The sequence below is a fragment of the Suncus etruscus genome, chromosome X, assembly GCF_024139225.1.
Source record: "Suncus etruscus isolate mSunEtr1 chromosome X, mSunEtr1.pri.cur, whole genome shotgun sequence".
NCBI lineage: Eukaryota > Metazoa > Chordata > Mammalia > Eulipotyphla > Soricidae > Suncus > Suncus etruscus.
Window position 1 is genome coordinate 53,661,919 of NC_064868.1, and position 21,223 is coordinate 53,683,141.

Here is a 21,223-nt window from a genome sequence, read left to right on the forward strand (position 1 = left end):
CTGGCAGGCATGGGGGACCATATGGGATGCCAGGATTTGAATCACCCTCCGTTCCTGGATTGGCTGCATGCAAGGCAAACGCCCTACCACTGTGCTACCTCTCCAGCCCCACGAAGCATTTTTTGGGGGGTTTTTGGGCCACACCCGGCAGTGCTCAGAAATACTCCTGACTGTCTGCTCAGAAACAGCTCCTGGCAGGCACTGGGGACCATATGGGACACCGGGATTCCAACCAACCACCTTTGGTCCTGGATCGGCTGCTTGCAAGGCAAACGCCGCTGTGCTATCTCTCCGGGCCCTCCCACAAAGCATTTTCATATCCTAAAAGCTTCCTTTACCTCTCCCCAGACAATGCTTGCACAGAAATAACCATCCCTCTAAGGCTTATTACATGCAGTGGAATGGTTATGACAGCAGCTAATGTAGGTTAATTTTGCTGATTCTTGAATTTCCTATAAGTAGAAGAGATACTCATATTTTGGGGGCTCCATAACCAGCAATGCTCAGGGGTTACTCCTGTCTTCAAACTCAGGAATTAATCCTGGTGGTACTCGGTGGTTCATATGAAATTTCAGAAATTGAACCAGAATTCTGGCAAACCAGAATTGTGCAAGGCAAAGGCTGACTGCTGTACTATCGCTCCATCCTCAATACTCATTTTTTTTGTGGTTTTTGGGTCACACCCAGCAGTGCTCAGGTGTTATTCCTGGCTCCAGGCTCAGAAATTGCTCCTGGCAGGCATGGGAGACCGTATGGGATGCCGGGATTCGAACCAATGACCTCCTGCATGAAAGGCAAATGCCTTACCTCCATGCTATCTCTCCGGCCCCCAATACTCATTTTTGGTGCTGGCCTTCTACTCTGTAGTATTATCTCTGTGAGGTATACACATGTAGCACTGCTTTATTTTCTTCTCTCTGTGTAGTATTCCATTGTATGAATGACCACATTTATACACTCTCCTATTGATTTCTTTCTCACTGTTTTTTCCCATCACTTTGAAATATCCTCTCTTCTCCTGGGTTTCTTTCCACCTCTAGCCTGGCTTCCCTGGAACTGGTAGGCTCTCATTAATTAGCTTTTGACCCCTTTCTCTTCATTTTCCATCATTGCCACTTTCTCCAGATCCAGTCATCAAAGACCCAAGAATTAACTATGCTTCGGGAACAGACTACTGGGCTCACAACTGAGTTGCAGCAGCAGCAGACTGAGTATGAGGACCTCATGGGACAGAAAGATGACCTCAACTCCCAGCTCCAGGTGATCTCTAGCTCCAACCTGTCTTTTTACTGCTCATGGACTAGCTCAAGAGAGTGATCCAGGAGGTATAGCAAGAAGTCTATGGAGTCAGCAGGCTTGGGGTCAGTCAGATTCTCAAACATTTTAGCTTCTTTTTCCTAGACTAATTCATGTCATTTCACTGGACTTGAGAATTTGTTTTTGCTTTTGAGGCCATACCCAGAGATATTCAGGTCTTATTTTTGTTGGACTTAGGAGGCCATATGGAATTCTGAGGATCAAATGTGGGTTGACTACATGCAAGGAAAATGCCCTACTCTCTGTACTGGAGCTCCAGACCTCGGATTGAGCTTCTTGATTGAATTAGGGAGAATACCCATTCTGATTCCATAACAGGAACAGTGTATTGAAAACAACAGTGGAATGAGGCAGATGGAAGTACTGTTCTCTTATGTCAGAGTCTAGGAAGGTTTTTTTGTCCAGTGATGGAGCGATGATTTTCCTATTGCTAGTGACCCAGCTTCTGTCTCCATAGCTCTTCTGCCACCTTCAGCACAAGACTTCTCCCTTGGTTCCAAAAACTATTGCTCACACTGCTCTTTGATCATGTTTCTCCTCCCTCTCCTCTGGAAGGGGAAAGGCAGCAGACTGCCCTATTCCTTATGGCTAGACTTAATTGCAGCAAGGGAAATGTGTTCAACTTCAAAGTCTGTTGTTAGGCTAGTGCTGGAGCAAAAGTACAGTGGGTAGGGTACTTGCCTTCACATGGCCGACCTGGTTTTGATCCTTGGCTTACCATGTGAACCTCAGAGCACTGGCAGTGATGATTCCTGAGTACATAGCCAGGAGTTAGTCTTGAGCATCACTAGGTGTGGCCCACAAACAACAGTTTTTTTTTCAAACTATGTTGTTGGGAAATTAAGGGAGACTGAAGATCAGGAAGTAACTTTTATTCTTTTTAGTTTACTTTGTGTATGTGTAGGAAGGGGACCGCCCCAGCAATTTGGGGGGTTACCAGGGCTTGGTAAGCCATTGGTTCTTGGTAAGCCATGTGGTACTGGTGATTGAACCCAGGACCCTATGTATGCAAGTCAGCCACTTGTTTCTTTGGGCTGTCTTCTCAGCCCACAACTGACCATGTTTGCTCTGTTTGGCCTGTTTCTGGCACCAGAAAAGCCCTAATGACTAGCCCTACCTAGGACTCTATCAAACTTCCCTTCTTATCTCCTCTATTAGGAATCATTACGAGCCAATAATCGGCTTCTGGAACAACTTCAAGAAATTGGGCAGGAGAAAGAGCAGTTGACCCAGGAACTACAGGAGGCTCGGAAGGTATGTCACCCCAGGGTGGATTGTGGAGGGAAGGACAGTCTTGTCTGGTTGTGCTTGAGCATGTTATGGCGGAAGCACAACTGAAGCAGAAATACTAGGAAGAGACTAGTTCCATGCAGATGGCTGAATAACATAGTCTGTTTGATGGGTAGAGGAGGAAGTGAAATGTTGCCTGTTACATAGGTATAGGGATTGGGTGGTTTGGTGTAGGGGGTAGGAGGTTGACTGCCGTCTAATGCTTCCCTTGCTTCCCACCTTGCAGAGTGCTGAGAAGCGTAAGGCCATGCTTGATGAGCTGGCCATGGAGACATTGCAGGAGAAATCCCAGCACAAGGAAGAGCTGGGAACAGTCCGGCTTCAACATGAGAAGGAGCTGCTGGCGGTACGTGCCCGCTATGAACGTGAACTCCGGGAATTACATGAAGACAAAAAACGGCAGGAGGAGGAGCTCCGTGGACAAATTCGAGAAGAGAAGGTAGGTGAGGGGCATAGCATGGCTGATAAGCCAGGTATAGTGTGAGAGCAAGCCCTGGTCCTCCTGCTACCTGGCCCACTGGGCACTGCTGTTTCCCAGGTGCGAACACTGGAGCTAGAGACCCTTCGGCAGACAGTGGAAGAGCTGCAAGCTCAGGTTCACTCTATGGATGGTGCGAAGGGCTGGTTTGAACGACGCTTGAAGGAGGCTGAGGTGAGTCAGTACTGCTCAAGTGTAGAGACAGAATGGAAGTAGTGGGGTACCCAAGTCACCCAGTCATTCCAGAGTCAGGATCTGAAACTTTCTTTTTTTGGAGGGTCACATTGGGCAATGTTCAGGGGTTACTCTTGGCTTTATACTTAGAAGTTACTCTTGGGGCCCGGAGAGATAGCACAGCGGCGTTTGCCTTGCAAGCAGCTGATCCAGGACCAAAGGTGGTTGGTTCGAATCCCGGTGTCCCGTATGGTCCCCATGTGCCTGCCAGGAGCTATTTTTGAGTAGACAGCCAGGAGTAACCCCTGAGCAATGCTGGGTATGGCCCAAAAACCAAAAAAAAAAAAAAAAGAAGAAGTTACTCTTGGGGACCAAAGTGATAGCACAGTGGTAAGGCATTTGTGTTGCACACAGCCAATACAGGACAGACCCCAGTTCGAATCCCAGCATCCCATATGGTCCCCTGAACCTGACAGGAATGACCTCTGAGCGCAGAGCCAGGAGTAACCCCGGAGCACCACCAGGTGTGACCAAAAACAAAACAAAAAGTTACTCTTGGCTGGCAGGGGGAACCATATGTGGTACCAGGGATTGAATCCAGGTGTGCTATGTGTAAGGTACAACCCTACCTATTGTACTATTGCTCTGAACCTGGGCACTGGAGCTTTCTGAGATGCTGTTAACTTGATGCTGTTAACTTGAGGGGATCCCCACAGCCCCCCCCAATAGCAACCCTATAGTGGGAGGCTTACACCGGGTAGGCAGCAACCAAGCAGAAAAGCATATGTGCCATTTGGATGGGGTTCTTTTGGTTCAGTGTTTTGATTCATTCCATATCTATCTCAGTGCTTGGTGGTTACTTCTGGTAAAGCTTGGGAGACCCTGTGGTAGTGGGGGGTCTAACTTGGACCTTTTGCATGTGAAGCATGCACTCAGCCTACTGAGTGCACTCTTTGTCTCAGTCTCTCTTTCTTTCTATGGACCTCAAACAAGAATCATATGAACTATACTGCCATTTTTTTTTTTTTGGGTCACACCAGGCAGTGCTCAGGGGTTATTCCTGGCTCCAGGCTCAGAAATTGCTCCTGGCAGGCACGGGGGACCATATGGGACGCCGGGATTCGAACCGATGACCTCCTGCATGAAAGGCAAACACTTTACCTCCACGCTATCTCTCCGGCCCCTATACTGCCATTTTTGGGAAGACTCCAGATAGTGCATAAGGGACAGTGCTGTGTAGGTAGTGAAGAGCAACAGTTTCTGGGGCCAATGGCTTCCTGGGTTTAAATCCTGGCCTAGTTACTTTCTGTTATGTGACCTTGTGCAAGTTAACTGACCTCTTGGCCTCAGCATCAGTGACCAGGAGAAACAATAGTAGCTGCTGTTGTGGTGTTAGTGGAGGATGACTGAATATTTGCAATATTCACCCTAATCCTGGCACGCAGCAGGCATACCTGTGTTTTGTAAGATGAAACGGAAAGGGCTAGAGAAATAGTACATTGGGTGAAGTACTGACCTTGCACATAGCTGAAATCAAACACAGGGTTTGATTTCAGCACCTTAAGAATCCCACAAATCCCACCAGGTATGATCCCTGAGAGCAGAGCCAGAAATAAGCCTGGAGCACTGCCGGGTATGGCCCCCAATCCAAACAAATAAATAAAACATCTATAAGCATGTTGATCAGTATTGGGAAAGGACCAGGCAGGCTGCCAGTGTTTCTTACTATGGTAGGTATGTTATCTTTGCACCTTTAGCTCTCCCCTAGAGTTCCTCTTTCCTTTCCCTGACTCTAGAATCCTTGTGGGGAGGTGGCTGGGCCTTCAAGACCTGGTCCTTATCTTTCAGGAATCGCTGCAGCAGCAGCAGCAGAACCAAGATGAGGCCCTCCAGCAGTGTCAGCAACAGCATGCCGTGGAACTGAAGGTACCTCCAGCCCAAGGGCTTTGATCTGTGCAGACAGTGACTGGGACCAGTATAGGAGAGGCCCTGTGGGGGAGGACGAAGGGTTTGCCTGGTAATAACTTAAATGCCCTTTGCTTTGCAGAGCAAAGAGGAAGAGCTTCAGGGTGTGCGGGATGAACTCCTGCAGGCCCAGGAGGAGCGGGACTGCCATCTGAAAACCATCAGCACCCTGAAGCAGGTCATTGGTACCCTGGTGTTTCCCACTTCCCAGACAGCCTGGCCTGATTGTGCTGTGCAGGTAGGAATATGGCTCTGCCTTCCTAGTACCACCAGTCACGCTTTCTCCCTTTCTTCCAGGAAGTAAAGGACACAGTGGATGGGCAGCGAATCATCGAAAAGAAGGGCAGTGCTGCGGTATGCTTGAGGGGCACACACCTCCTTTTTCCAGGGGTCCAATGAATTTCAGCAACTCCTGTTCTCCCACCTTTGACTTGACCCTTGTTCCCTCCTATCACACAGCTCAAAGATCTCAAGAGGCAGTTGCACCTAGAGCGGAAACGGGCAGACAAGCTGCAGGAGAGGCTGCAGGAAATTCTCACCAACACCAAGAGCCGATCTGGTGAGGGCCTGCACACCCTTCCCTTCACACTCGCAATTTTCCTTTTTCTTTGTGTTTGTATTCTGCCACTTTTTACTTGTGTGCACACAAACTCTCTCTTCCCTTTATGTCTCCTTTTTTATTGTCTCTTTCTCTCTTGCTCTGCCTTTCTCCTACTCATTTAGTCTCATTCTCCTTTTTTCTTCCCTCTTCTTCCTTCTGTATTTTTATATGTCTGCCTCTTTGTGCCTGTCTTATCTTTGCTTTCTCAGCCCCACTCAAATGCGCACACACGCACACTCATTCACACACACACACTCACATTAACCTGTTGTCCTTAAGTGTTTGTGCCCATTCTCTCATTCTATAAATGTGGATAGTCCAGGGACCCTAATAAGAACCCCACCTTATCTTCCAGGAGCTTCCAGCTAAGCAAGGGAAACCTGTAGTCTGGCTGCAGCATTATGGTATTAAGATATGTTAGGGCAGGGCCCGGAGAGATAGCTCAGCGGCGTTTGCCTTGCAAGCAGCCAATCCAGGACCAAAGGTGGTTGGTTCGAATCCCGGTGTCCCATATGGTCCCCCGTGCCTGCCAGGAGCTATTTCTGAGCAGACAGCCAGGAGTAACCCCTGAGCACCGCCGGGTGTGACCCTAAACCCCCCCCCAAAAAAAAGATATGTTAGGGCTAAAGCAACAGTACAGCAGATAGGGCCCTTACTTTGCATGCAGCCCATCTGGATTTTATTCCTGACTCATCAGGAGTAATTCCTTGGCACTGTTAGCTGTGCCCCCCAAGAAAACAAAAAATTAAACTTAAGAAAATAAAGGACTGTAAAGATAGCTCACTGGACTGAGTTCATGCTTTGAATACAAGAGACTTGGGTTCCATCATTAGCAGCACATGGTCAGCCAAGCACCATTCCTGGAGTAGCCTTCCTGCAACAATGCTGGATGTGAGGAAGGGATGGAGGGAGGACGGGTGGAAGGGAGGAAAGGGAAGTGGAGGACAATGGAGAAGGAACGAAAAACTAAATTCAGGAGTTAAGGACTTCCACATGGTTGACTAAAATTTGATCCCCAGCACTGCTTGGTCCCTTGACCATGACCAAGAAATGATCCCAGAGCATAGAATCAGGACTAAGCCCTGAAAGCTGCTGAATGTGGCCCCTCAAAACAAACAAAAACCTGCTCTCTTGACCCTCTTCTTTATTTTTTTATATTTTTGAATTTTGGGCCACACCTGAAAGTGCTCAGGGGTTACTCCTGGCTCTGAGATCAGAAATTGCTCCTGACAGGCTCAGGCAACCATGTGGGATGCTGGTTATCGATCCCAGGTCCATCCCGTATCCGCCGCATGTAAGGCAAATACCCTACCACTGTACTATCACTCTGGCCCCTTGACCCTCTTGACAAGTTAAAATTGTTATATCTCCTACCAAATCAGTGTCTCAGCTAGATTCTCCCATCAGAAGTAACCTTTGTAAATTAGGCGTTCTGTTTCCATTTGGTTATAGGTTAGTATAGGAATCAATAAACAATGTGAGCTAGAGGTACTTGGCTACTAGAGTCTGTCTTCATTTCTTTTTTTTTTCCTCTGTTTCACCCAAGCTCTCTGTTCTTCAGCTGTGTGTCTGGGATCTCTCTCTGCTTGTGGCTGTGCCCATGCACTTTACCTTTCTTTCTTTCTTTCTTTCTTTCTTTCTTTCTTTCTTTCTTTCTTTCTTTCTTTCTTTCTTTCTTTCTTTCTTTCTTTCTTTCTTTCTTTCTTTCTTTCTTTCTTTCTTTCTTTCTTTCTTTCTTTCTTTCTTTCTTTCTTTCTTTCTTTCTTTCTTCTTTCTTTCTTTCTTTCTTTCTTTCTTTCTTTCTTTCTTTCTTTCTTTCTTTCTTTCTTTCTTTCTTTCTTTCTTTCTTTCTTTCTTTCTTTCTTTCCTTTCTTTCCTTCCTTCCTTCCTTCCTTCCTTCCTTCCTTCCTTCCTTCCTTCCTTCCTTCCTTCCTTCCTTCCTTCCTTCCTTCCTTCCTTCCTTCCTTCCTTCTCTTTCTTCTCTTTCTTCCTTCTCTTCTCTTTCTTCTCTTCTCTTCTCTTTCTTTCTTTCTTTCTTTCTTTCTTTCTTTCTTTCTTTCTTTCTTTCTTTCTTTCTTTCTTTCTTTCTTTCTTTCTTTCTTTCTTTCTTTTCTTTCTTTCTTTCTTTTCTTTCTTTCTTTCTTTCTTTCTTTCTTTCTTTCTTTCTTTCTTTCTTTCTTTCTTTCTTTCTTTCTTTCTTTCTTTCTTTCTTTCTTTCTTTCTTTCTTTATTTCTTTCTTTCTTTCTTTCTTTCTTTCTTTCTTTCTTTCTTTCTTTCTTTCTGTCTTTCTTTCTTTCTTTCTTTCTTTTCTTTCTTTCTTTCTTTCTTCCCCCTTCCCTTCCCTCCCCTCCCCTCCCCTCCCCTCCCTTCCCTTCCCCTTCCCTCCCTTCCCCTTCCCTCCCCTCCCCTTCCCTTCCCCTCCCTTCCCTTCCCTTCCCCTCTCCCTTCCCCTCTCCCTTCCCTTCCCCTCCCTTCCCCTCTCCCTTCCCTTCCCCTCCCTTCCCTTCCCTTCTCCCTTCCCTTCCCCTCCCTTCCCTTCCCTTCTCCCTTCCCTTCCCCTCTCCCTTCCCCTCTCCCTTCCCTTCCCCTCCCTTCCCCTCCCTTCCCTTCCCCTCTCCCTTCCCCTCTCCCTTCCCTTCCCCTCCCTTCCCCTCTCCCTTCCCCTCCCTTCCCTTCCCCTCTCCCTTCCCCTCTCCCTTCCCTTCCCCTCTCCCATCCCTTCCCCTCTCCCTTCCCCTCTCCCTTCCCTTCCCTTCCCTTCCCCTCCCTTCCCTTCCCCTCTCCCTTCCCCTCTCCCTTCCCTTCCCTTCCCTTCCCCTCTCCCTCCCTCCCTCCCTCCCTCTCTCTCTCTTTCTCTCTTTCTTTCTCTCTTTCTCTCTTTCTCTCTTTCTTTTTTTCTTTTCTTTTCTTTTCTTTTCTTTTCTTTTCTTTTCTTTTCTTTTCTTTTTTTTCTTTTCTTTCTGCCACACCCAGCGGTGCTCAGGGGTTACTCCTGGCTGTCTACTCAGAAATAGCTCCTGGCAGGCACGGGGGACCATATGGGACACCGGGATTCGAATCAACCACCTTTGGTCCTGGATCGGCTGCTTGCAAGGCAATCGCCGCTGTGCTATCTCTCCGGGCCCGCACTTTACCTTTCTGTCTTCTGATTCCAAGTCTGAGCATGTCCACAATGACATCTCTTTTTAAAGTTGGAAGTAAAACATTCAAGGAATATGAGAAGGGATAAAGTAATGTGTCTGAGAACTGGTGTTCAGTAGGAGACTTGTCACTGGTGGAAGGCAACAGGTAGGGAAGAGAATGATGGAGAAAAGTGGTGGTCACCCTGGAGAAGATGGAAGTACTAGAAGGAGGTAAAGTGTTAAGCATGAAAACCTATTAGTAGCAGTAACTACAATCTACAGTACTTAATTTTTTTTAAATGCCTTCCGTTGGTGCCAGAGCAATAGTACAGTGCGTGAGCACTTGTGTTGCACATGGCTGATCTGGGTTCAATCCCCAGCATCTTATGTGGTCCCAAAGCCCACTAGGAGTGATTCCTAAGGATAGAGCCAGAAGCAACCCCTGAGCATCACTGTGTGTGGCCCAATAAAAAGTGCCTGTCATAGAGGCTAACTGGTGAGAGGGAGAGAAACTGGGGTGATTGGTGGAGGAAAGTGGACACTGGTGAAGGGATTGGTGTTGCAACATTGTATGCCTGAAACCCAATAATAAATAATGGTCATTCATAGTGACTAAATAAAAAGAAAAATAAATTGGGGCTGGGGTTTTAGAGAGATAGCACTACAGGTAGGGTGTTTTGCCTTGCATGCGGCTGACCCTGCTTAAAATCCTGGCAACCCATGAGGTCCCCTGCTGTAGGCGGCTTCTGTCTTACAGCCATCAATGAGATTTCGTTGAATCCATTTTAGGGAGAGTGGGTTGCACGGACGGCGAAATATGAAATATAAAATAATAAAACCACACACAGAGAATGTGGGGTTAACACGTTTTCCTGGCAGGAGTGAGACCAAGTTTATTTTCCAAATGGAGTTTTTTTAGGGGTAAGCCAGTCACAGGTGAAGTCACAGGTGATTATAATCACAAAGCAAAGTACAACAGTAACTATACCTAAACTATGGGTGTGCCTGTAAAAATTCTAAGGCAATTCAAGGCAACTCTTCGCAAGTTTACTTCTAATGCAAAATCAGGATTAGGAGGAAGTAGGAAATATCTAGAAACTTCATCTACCTGGGCTGAACTCTATTGTTTTAGAGGTCAAGTAAAGGAAGGAGCCAATAGCCCTAAATTGTGGTTAGGTGTGGTTCCCTTTTTCAAAAGGGAGTCAATAGCCCAGGGGTCTGCTCTCTGGCTTCGCTCTTGATCACCAGAAACTGCAGCTACAAAGGACATATTTGAAAGAGAAAAAACATTGTCTTAACTTATAGGTTCTAAATAATATCTAGAAAAAGGGTTCTCTTAGTAATCTTTGGTGCTGAAATTTCTAAGCCAAATTATTTGATAGAGGCCACAATTTTGCCTGAGATTTACAAAGGAGAGAAGCCAAATAATGACTGAAAATGTAATGCCAAGCATCTGTTAAGAAATTCCTCAACCATCCATGCAGGGGAAAAAGGTGTGCACGGCAGGCCTTTTGAGGAACCCCGTGGGGGTAATTTCAGTTCTCCCCACCAGGAAAATTTGAGGATACATCTGGTGGGCTGAGTTCCCCTAAAAGTTTATGTATGTGTGGCAGTCCTCCAAGCCTACTAGGGCTAATTTTTGAGTGCAGAGCCAGCAGTAGCCCCTGAGCACTGAATGAATGAATGAATGAATGAATGAATAAATTAAGGGCTGGAGAAAGGAATTCTATAGAAGCTTAGAGTAGGAAAGTACCACAGTACCATCTTTCTCCCAGTCTCTTCAACTCCATTTCTCTTTTATTTTGTGTTTGGTTTTTTTTTTGTTTTGTTTTTTGTTTTTGGGCCACACCCGGTGACACTCAGGGATTACTCCTGGCTATGGGCTCAGAAGTCGCTCCTGGCTTGGGGGACCATATGGGACGCCAGGGGATCAAACCGCGGTCCGTCCTAGGCTAGCGCAGGCAAGACAGGCACCTTACCTCTAGCGCCACTGCCCGGCTCCTGTGTGTTTGTTTTAAGGCAGATTCTTTTCTGTTTCAGGCTCTGCCTTTCATCCTTTTGGCTCCACCTTGCCCCTGGCCCCTATCTCTGCCAAATCTATCTCAGTCAAATCTGTTTCTGCCTCTTTCTGCCAGTTGATACCCTGGGACCCTAGGAGACTGAGACTCAGGTTTTTCTTTCCTCTTTTCCCAGGCCTTGAGGAGCTGGTTCTCTCAGAGATGCACTCCCCAAGCCGGACCCAGACAGGGGACAGTAGTAGCGTGTCTTCCTTCAGCTACCGGGATATCTTGCGAGAGAAGGAGAGCTCAGCTGTTCCTGCCAGGGTAAGGGGCATACAAGAGCCCACACCCCAGCTTTTCCTGCCCAAATCTATGGCACCCTCTTCTCTACTGCTCCACCATTATCATTGTCAATTTCTATTTTTTGAGTGGAGGAATTAGACCATACCTGGCAGTGTTCAGCGATACTCCTGGTTCATAGATGAGGGATCATTCCTGTCAGTGCTTGAGGGACCATATATGGAACCAGGGATCAAACCAGTGTCAGTTGTGTGCAAGTCAAGTGCCATAACCATCATGTTATCTCTCAAGCTCCTTGCTTATCAGCTTTTCACCAAAGTTTACTAACTTGAATTCAGATTGCTAAATGGACAAAGGGCTAATTACTCTTTCTGACCCTAAGTTTCATTATCTGAGCCAATTCTCCTTTTTCTGGTGACATATGATTCCAATGCATTATCCATGAAGGAAGTCCTTGATTCCAACTGCTAATGATCATATTTTTTGTTTTGGGGCCACACCCAGCAGGCTCAAGGGTTACTCCTGATTCTGCACTCAAGAATTGTTCTTACGGGGGCCGGGCGGTGGCGCTGAAGGTAAGGTGCCTGCCTTGCCTGCGCTAGCCTTGGACGGACCGCGGTTCGATCCCCCGGCGTCCCATATGGTCCCCCAAGCCAGGAGCAACTTCTGAGCACATAGCCAGGAGTAACCCCTGAGCATCAAATGGGTGTGGCCCAAAACCCCCAAAAAAAAAAAAAACAAAGAATTGTTCTTAGGGCTAGAGAAATAGCATGAAGGTAGGCCTTTTGCTTTGCATGCAGAAGGACGGTGGTTCAAATCCCGGCATCCCATATGGTCCCCCGAGCCTGCCAGGAGCGATTTCTGAGCATAGAGCTAGGAGTAACCCCTGAGTGCTGCCGGGTATGACCCCAAAACAAAACAAAACAAAACAAACAGAAAAGAATTATTCTTAGAAGTGCTTGGGAGACCATTTGGCATGATGGGGGATTCAAACTGGGTCAGCTGCATACCTGGCAAACACCTTATCTCCTGTACTCTCTCTCCAGCCAAGATAATTTTATACTTTTTGTTTTGTTTTTGGGTTATACCTGGCAGCGCTTAGGGGTTACTCCTAGATTTGTGCTCAGAAAATGCTCCTGGCAGGCTCAGGGGACCATACGGGATGCCAAGATTTGAACCACCGTCCTTCTGCATGCAAGGCAAGGACCCTACCTCCATGCTATCTCTCTGGCCTAATTTTATACTATTTTTGGTTGTTTTTTTGGGGGGGGCACATCCGGTGATGCTAAGGTGTTACTCCTGGCTATGCACTCAGAAATCACTCCTGGCTTCGGGAACCGTATGGGATGCAGGGGGATGGAACCATGGTCCGTCCTAGGCTAGCGTGCACAGGACAGACTCTTCCTTAGGACTTGTGCCACCACCTCGGCCCCATAGCCAAGATAATTTTAATCCAATTTTTTCTATTTTCACCATGCAGATGTCACTGTTCTAAGGCTTTTGTTTATTCTCTTCCATATTCTTTTTTGACCTCAGTAATATTTAAAAACAAACAAAACAAAAAAGAAATACCTTTTTCCAATTGTTCCCTCTTTATCATTTGGTTTCTTTTTATCTCATCTCATCTCATCTCATCTCATCTCATCTCATCTCATCTAATATTTTACCTTTTTTTTTCTTTTTCTTTCCTTTTTTTGGTTTTTGGGCCACACCCGGAGTTGCTCAGGAGTTACTCCTGGCTGTCTGCTCAGAAATAGCTCCTGGCAGGCACGGGGACCATATGGGACACCGGGATTCGAACCAACCACCTTTGGTCCTGAATAGGTTGCTTGCAAGGCAAACGCCACTGTGCTATCTCTCCAGGCCCATATTTTTACCTTTTCAAATTGCTCTAGATGGCCTTAAAATATCTGTTTGGGGGCCGGAGCAGTGGTCTTACTAGCACTAGCCTAGGATGGACTGCGGTTCAATCTCCTGGGGTCCTATATGGTCCTCCAAGCCAAGAGCAATTTCCGAGTGCATAGCCAGGAGTAACCCCTGAGTGTCACCGGGTGTGGTCCAAAAAATAAAAAAAATAACTGTTTGGTCTGGAGAAACTGCACAGGATAACTGTACAGTTGGCTTTCTTTTTGGTTGTTGTGCCACATCCAGCAGTGCTCAGGGGTTACTCCTGGTTATCTGCTCAGAAATAGCCCCTGGCAGGCATGGGGGACCATATGGAATGCTGGGATTTGAACCAACCACCTTAGGTCCTGGATCAGCTGCTTGCAAGGCAAACGCCGTTGTGCTATTTCTCCGGCCCCTAAAATTTTTTTTGTTTTTGTTTTTTTGGGTCAACTCGGCAGCGCTCAGGGGTTTCTCCTGGCTCTACGCTCAGAAATCACTCCTGGCTGGCTCAGGGGACCATATGGGATGCCAGGATTCGAACCACCGTCCTTCTGCATGCAAGGCAAACACCTTACCTCCATGCTATCTCTCTGGCCCCCAGCTAAAATTATTTTTTATTTTCTTTTTTGGTTTTTGGTTTTGGGGCCACACCCTGTGATGTTCAGGGGATCATATGGGACACCGGGAATTAAACCAAGATCCATCCTGTATCAGCTACATGCAAGGCAAATGCCCTACATTTGTGCTATTGCTCCAGCCCAGATTGTTGGTTTTTTTTAATGAAAACTAATTTTCAGCTTTTGTACACATGTGGCATTTAGTTGCTTTATAGAGCCCTTTGTTATCTTTTTTTAAATTTCTTTTGGTTTTTGGGCCACATCTGGCAGTGCTCAGGGGTTACTCCTAGCTGTCTGCTCAGAAATAGCTCCTGGCAGGCACGGGGGACCATATGGGACACTAGGATTTGAACCAACCACCTTTGGTTCTGGATTGGCTGCTTGCAAGGCAAACGCCATTGTGCTATCTCTCCGGGCCCCTTTTTTTAAATTTTTGGCTTACACAGGAGTCATTCTTCATAGAGCTCGGGGGTCTATATGGAATGCTAGGGTTACTACCCAGGTTAGCCACATGCAAAATAAGTGCCTTGCCCACTTTAGTAACTCTCGAGCCCCTGCCCTTGACTTATTTTTTTTGAGTGTGGGGGACTACACCTGGCATTGTTCAGGGGTTAGTCCTGGTGCTGTATTCAATAATTACTCCTGGGTGGCTCAGAGAACCATATGGGTTGCCAGATATTTAACCTAAATTGGCTGCATACAAGGCAAACGCCCTACCTGCTGCACTGTTGCTCCAGCTACCCTTTGGTGTCTTGAATCTAGTGTGGTCCCTTTTTCCCTGACACTCACCTCCAGAAGATAACCATATGACCTACAGAAAATGTCCTACTACCTTTGTTTTCTATTACCCTTTGGATTTTCCTGCTGCCTTCCTAGTAGTATCATTTGGCGAGCTCCTTGGTTTTCCTGTTAATTGGAAATTAGATTCCTCTTTTAAAATACTTTTCTTGGGGCCGGGCAGTGGCGCTAGAGGTAAGGTGCCTGCCTTGCCTGCGCTAACCTTGGATAGATCGCTGTTCGATCCCCGGTGTCCCATATGGTCCCCCAAGCCAGGAGCGACTTCTGAGTGCATAGCCAGGAGTAACCCCTGAGCGTCACTGGGTGTGGCCCAAAAACAAACAAACAAAAAAAACCCCAAAACAAATAAAATACTTTTCTTGGGGCCCGGAGAGAGATAGCACAGCGGCGTTTGCCTTGCAAGCAGCCGATCCAGGACCAAAGGTGGTTGGTTCGAATCCCGGTGTGCCATATGGTCCGCGTGCCTGCAGGAGCTATTTCTGAGCAGACAGCCAGGAGTAACCCCTGAGCACCACCGGGTGTGGCCCCAAAAAAAATACTTTTCTTGGGGTCGGAGTGGTGGCGCTAGCAGTACAGTGTCTACCTTGAGCGCACTAGCCTAGGACAGACTGCGGTTCAATCCCCCAGCGTCCCATATGGTTCCCTAAGCCAGGAGCGATTTCTGAGAGCATAGCCAGGAATAACCCCTGTGCGTCACTGGGTGCAGCCGAACCCCTTTCCCAAATATTTTTCTTGACTCTGTTTTACTTTATTTCATTTTTTGGTTTACTGGCAGTGCTTGGAAACTACTCCCATCTCAATCCTTGCAGGACATCTTGGCATTGTGAGTGGACCATACAGTGTCAAGGATCAAATCAGGGTTTCCTGGGTGATAATCATGTACTGCAACCCCCCCCTCTCTCTACTCCTCTCTCATTTTTTACAGGGGGGGTTTCTAGTGATGTTCAAGGAGGCTCAGGTACCTCTTCTGGCCATTCCCAGCCAACAGGGTGGCTATTCAATGCAAGGGCCCAAGGACACAATGCTGTTTTAGACCTTGCATTACCAGGGATAACAAAGGGCCACATGGTGTACTTAGGGCCCGTTGGTTCAAACCTATAAATATTCAAGGGCCTTCAGAGAAGAAGCGATGCTGGGTTACAGTGTGATATCAGGAATCGAATCAGGTATATCAAGACCCATACCTTAATCCTGTACTAGCTCTCTGACCTGTCTTATATTTCCAGTGTTCTTTTCCCATTTCACTTATTTTTTTATTGCTTCATCATCAGAAACTTGCATTTTTTGTATGGTTTTGTCACCACACTATTAGCTCTCAGAATCTCTCCTGGCAGGATTCTTGAGATAAAAACAGGTGCCAGGGATTGAACCAAGGCCAGTCAAGTGCAAAACAAGCATCTTTCCTGCAGAACTCTGTTTCTGGCCCCTCTTTATTGGAAGTTTAAATTTTATTCATTACAGAATCTTCTTCATCTCAATTAGTCATAATGCAGGGGCTGGAGAGATAGCATGGAGGTAGGGCATTTGCCTTGCATGCAGACGGACAGCGGTTTGAATCTCGGCATCCTATATAGTCCCCCGAGCCTGCCAGGAGCAATTTCTGAGCATAGAGCCAGGAGTAACCCCTGAGCGCTGCCGGTTATGACCCAAAAACAAACAAACAAATTAGTCATAATGATGTTAAGGTTCCTATCTCTCTTCTTTGTTTTTTTGTTTTGTATTTTGTACCACACTTGGCAATGTGGCTCTTAATCCTAGCTCTGTACTCAAGGATCACTCCTGGTGGGGCCCCTCTACTATTTCTCTGGTTCCTCATTACCCTGTTTTTTTGTTTCAGGGGTTACTACTGGCTCTGTGCTCAGAAATCACCCCTGGCAAGCTTAGGGGACCATATGGGATGCCCGGAATCAAACCACTGTCAGTCCTGGGTTAACCTCGTGCAAGGCAAACACCCTACCTCTGTGCTATCTCTCCAGCCTCCCCATTATCCTTCTTTAGGCAAATGGAGAAGTAAAAGTCTTAGAGTGTTCCCTAGTCTCAGCTGCAGTGCCTTATCCCCAGCCTGGTTCTCCTTCTCAAGCCTCGATTTCAACTGGGGGTAGTAGTGCTAAATAAAGCTGATCTCACTCCCCCTTTCTCAGTCCTTATCTAGCAGCCCACAGGCCCAGCCACCTCGACCAGCCGAACTCTCTGATGAGGAAGTGGCTGAGCTCTTCCAGCGCCTGGCAGAGACACAACAGGAGAAATGGATGCTGGAGGAGAAGGTGTGGGTTTGTTTCTGGTACACTCTGCATGTTCTGGTCCAAAATGGAGGGAGGGCATGAGGGAACTCTTCTAGGCTTCTCACTTTGTGCCACAGAGAGGTCTGAGGTGGGCTGCTATGCCCTACAGGTGAAACACCTGGAGGTGAGTAGCGCCTCCATGGCAGAGGACCTGTGTCGAAAGAGTGCCATCATCGAAACTTACGTCATGGACAGCCGGATCGGTCAGTGCTCCCTCCTTCTCTCTCTCTCTCTCTCTCTCTCTCTCTCTCTCTCTCTCTCTCTCTCTCTCTCTCTCTCTCTCTCTCTCTCCCTTTCTCTCTCTCCCTTTCTCTCTCTCCCTTTTTGTTTTGGCCACATCTGGCAATGCTCAGGGCTTACTTGTAGCTCTGAACTCAGGAATCATTTATGGCAGGCTTGGGGAACATATGGGGTCCCAGGGATCGAACTTAGACTGGCTGTATGCAAGGCAAGGCAAGGCATGCAAGGCAACACTGTACTGTCATTTCAGCCCCCCTTTCCCCCTTTTTCCCCTCTTCCCTTTCTTGTCTTAGTTCCTCCCTGATCTGGATCTTCCCCTATCCTCTTGACCAGTGTTGTACTCTGTCCTTCTTTTCTCTGTCTCCATCCTTCCCATGGTGTTCCTTTCAGCACTTCTCCTCAAACTTTGTGTCCTTGATCCCATGGTTGACCTCTTATCTAACCCCCAGAAAATTCTCTTTTATGGATGCCTCTCTCATTAGGGGTCCTTAATTGTTCTCTCTTTCCTGTCCCTCTCCCATCTCCTCATTCTTTCCCTGTTCCATCATGGATTGTCTTGTACCACCTTCCCTTCACATCTTCCCCCTTTATGTAGACTAGCAAGTGCCATGAGCATAGTTGACTTTGCTCTATGCACTCAGCTACATTTATCCAGCTCCATGAGTGAATGAGTTCTTAGGGTTGTAAATTATGGGGGTTTTCTAGGGCAGAAACATCTGGTCCTGGGATCCAGAGCAATAGAATAGTGGGAAAGGTGTTTGCTTAGCATGCGACCAAACTGGGTTCAATCTCTTGCATCCCATATGGTCCCCTGAGCACCAGTAAAAGTAACCCTTGTGTGTAAAACCAAAAATAACCCCTGAGCATAATTGGGTATGGCCCCCAAACCGAAACAACAAACATCTGGTCTCAGGCCTGCAACCTATCTCCATTCCTCTTTCCCTGGATCAATTTCCCTCTTTTCAATCGCTCCATTTCTCTTCTGGCTCTGCTGAGGAGATGATTCTCAGGCTAACTCTTTACAGATGTGTCCATGGCCGCCGGCCACACTGACCGCAGTGGGCTAGGCAGTGTCCTAAGAGACTTAGTGAAGCCAGGTGATGAGAACCTTCGGGAGATGAACAAGAAGCTCCAGAACATGCTGGAAGAGCAGCTCACCAAGAATATGCACTTACACAAGGTAAGTGTGAATGCTCGGCCTACCCCTCTAATCCATCCATCCTCATGCCTACCCTTCTCCACAGCCCCTGGGCCATTTGGCATTTTTCTTTCACCAGCCTCTTCCTCCCTCTTCAGCTTGCACATGATCAGTTCAGTCTTCAGCTCTTTCTCCATCCTTTCCTCCATCTGACCCCTCTTTCAATCCATCTATTTCCCTTTTTTAATTTTTTTTTAATTTTTGGGCCATACCTGGCAATGCTCAGGAGTTACTCCTGACTCTGCACTCAGAAATCGCGCCTCGAAGGCTCAGAGGATCATATGGAATGCCAGGAATCAAACCTGGATCTATCCCAGGTCATCCGTATGCAAGGCAAATGCCCTACCACTGTGTTCTCACTCCGGCTCCTACTTTCTATATATTTTGTTTTTGTTTTTTGTTTTTGGGCCACACCCGGTGATGCTCAGGGGTTACTCCTGGCTATACTCTCAGAAATCACTCGTGACTTAGGGACCATATGGGAGATACCGGGGGATCGAACCATTTGCTCTGTCCTAGGTTAGCGCATGCAAGGCAGATGCCCTACCGCTTGCGCCACCATACCGGCTCCTTACTTTCTATATTTTTGGGTGTTTTTGGGCCACACCCAACAGCACTCAGGGGTTACTCCTGGCTCTATACTCAGAAATTGCTCCTGGCAGGCTCAGGACCATATGGGCTGCCAGGATTCAAACCACCGTCCTTCAGCATGCAAGCCAAATGCTGTACCTCAATGCTATCTCTCCAGCCCCACTTTCTATATATTTTAGGCGGACTCCTCTCTGTTTAACTCATGAGTCTCCCCTTTTCCTGTGCGTATTGTTTTTGTTTGAGGCCACATCCAGCAGTGCCCAGGACTTAACTCCTGGCTTTCTGCTTAGAGGGTCATATGAAATGTTGGAGATCAAACCTGGGCCGACCGTGTACAAAGCAAGGGCCCTACCTGTTATATTATTATTCTGGCTCTGAGTTCCCCCTCTCTTTGACCCACTACCCAAAGACCTGGCTATTTGTGTTTTTGTTGTTGTTTGTTTGTTTATTTTGGGTCACACCTGGCAACTCTTAGGGGTTACTCCTGGCAGGCTCTGGGGACCTTTTGGGATGCTGGGGATTGAACCTGGGTTGGCTGTGTGCAAGGCAAATGCCTTACCCACTGTTTTATCACTCAAGCCTGTGTTTATGTGTTTTTTGTTTTTTTGTTTTTTTTTTGGTTTTTCAGGCCACACCCGTTTGATGCTCAGGGGTTACTCCTGGCTAAGCGCTCAGAAATTGCCCCTGGCTTGGGGGGACCATATGGGACGCCGGGGAATCGAACCGAGGTCCTTCCTTGGCTAGCGCTTGCAAGGCAGACACCTTACCTCTAGCGCCACCTCGCCGGCCCCTGTTTATGTGTTTTCTATCTAGCCTCTGAACTATTTTTTGTCTGCCTCTGTGTGCCCATGTCCACTCTATGTCTATTTTTCCTTCCTGTCATAATCCTCTAATCACATGAAGAGTAGACAAGATGCAGACCCAGTCCTACCCCCACCCCCACAGAAGCAAGCTGAGTAGGAAAGGAAATGGAGAGTGGATAGGTATGCTTCACCTGGTCTACACCTGCTTTGCCCCAGAGGCTCGCTACACCTGATCCCTTTTCCTGAGCTCAACCTACACTAGGACACTAGAAGTTTCTCTCCCTTTCACTTTTCTTTTCATACAGGACAGAACTGGGCATTGGCAAGTGGGCTGGGAGGGGATGCCACTTCGGCCTCCTTCTCTGATCCCTGACTGCTCCTTTGTTTCTTAGGACATGGAAGTTCTGTCCCAGGAAATTGTGCGGCTCAGCAAGGAGTGTGTGGGGTCCCCGGACCCAGATCTAGACTCTGGAGAAGCCAGCTAAAGACCTTCAGGCTGCATCTACCCCATTAGCCCCCTCTTCCCTAGGACACCATTCCCATGGGTTGTAATGGGTGCTTGAGGGATGGCACCTCCATCATAGAGTTCAGGAGACTAGACATTAAAGGTTTGGAGTAATAGTGGCTGATAATAATTATCCTGTCTTTGGGAAGAGGCCGCTTGACAAAGTACTCTAGGCAGGTATTTCTTCTCCTCCTTGGCCCTGGCTCCCTGGAACCTTGCCTTCATCACTGCATGAATTCTCCTCCCAGAGACCATCTCTTGGTTTTATTTTTATTTTTTTAATTTATGTCCAGAAGCCTGGCTACTCTGCATTTTGGAACTGGGGCTGTTGGGTGGTGCACAATCTGTCATCAGAATTCTAGAGTCGTGTGTGTGTGTGTGTGTGTGTGTGTGAGTGAGAGAGAGAGAGAGAGAGAGAGACACTTTAGAGAGAGAGAGAGAGACTTTACAGCCAAAATATCATCTAGCCAATCAGGTCTACCATCTTCTGACTCTGTTCATTCTTTCTAGCCAGTGTGGGTGCTGGGAGGGAGACACAGTGAAACAAGAACTCTCTGGCTTGAGAAGAATGGGCTCTGATTGCTATACATACACACTGCCCCTCAGCCTGTCCTCAGTTTCTATGGACCAGTCCTTTAAATGAACAGAGCACATATATCTGTAGATAAAGTGTGCAAGTGGATGTAGATGGGGTGTAGACAAGTGGACAAATGGGATCATATATGGATACATGGTTGGATGGATTGATCGCTAAATAGTTAGAAGGTGGCACAGATGGATACTTATGAATGGTAAGCTGGACTGACGGGACAGTTGGATGAACAGGACAGTCGAATAGAGGAGTGGGTAGAGAGAAGATTAGGGGAAGGGTGAATTTGGGAGTGTATAGAAGAGTGCACAGGCCGTTAAGTGAAAGGAATGAGTAAATAGAATGGACAAAGATGGCTGGAGACTGGCTAGATGGTTAGACTTTGTGGATGGAGTGAATACCAAACTACATGAGTGAGTTGGTGAATGAACAGGGACAGATTGGTTGGGAAAGGGATTGGAGAGA

General features: G+C 47.2%; 2 protein-coding genes across 3 annotated transcripts in view; one reads left to right on the plus strand and one right to left on the minus strand.

Moving 5' to 3' along the window:
• The window catches only part of GRIPAP1 (GRIP1 associated protein 1), a 44,453-nt gene extending 24,168 nt beyond the window's left edge, over positions 1–20,285 (plus strand). Inside the window, exons 14-26 of the mRNA XM_049767209.1 lie at positions 1,126–1,260; positions 2,476–2,571; positions 2,834–3,046; positions 3,146–3,259; positions 5,108–5,185; positions 5,307–5,402; positions 5,522–5,578; positions 5,684–5,783; positions 11,142–11,272; positions 16,692–16,814; positions 16,942–17,035; positions 18,098–18,252; positions 20,057–20,285. Of these exons, the coding sequence (XP_049623166.1) occupies positions 1,126–1,260; positions 2,476–2,571; positions 2,834–3,046; positions 3,146–3,259; positions 5,108–5,185; positions 5,307–5,402; positions 5,522–5,578; positions 5,684–5,783; positions 11,142–11,272; positions 16,692–16,814; positions 16,942–17,035; positions 18,098–18,252; positions 20,057–20,149 (1,485 nt within the window). The 3' untranslated portion in view covers positions 20,150–20,285. The remainder of the gene's footprint in view (positions 1–1,125; positions 1,261–2,475; positions 2,572–2,833; positions 3,047–3,145; positions 3,260–5,107; positions 5,186–5,306; positions 5,403–5,521; positions 5,579–5,683; positions 5,784–11,141; positions 11,273–16,691; positions 16,815–16,941; positions 17,036–18,097; positions 18,253–20,056) is intronic.
• The window catches only part of PQBP1 (polyglutamine binding protein 1), a 143,816-nt gene that overhangs the window by 32,219 nt on the left and 90,374 nt on the right, over positions 1–21,223 (minus strand). The gene's annotated exons all lie outside the window — the stretch shown is intronic.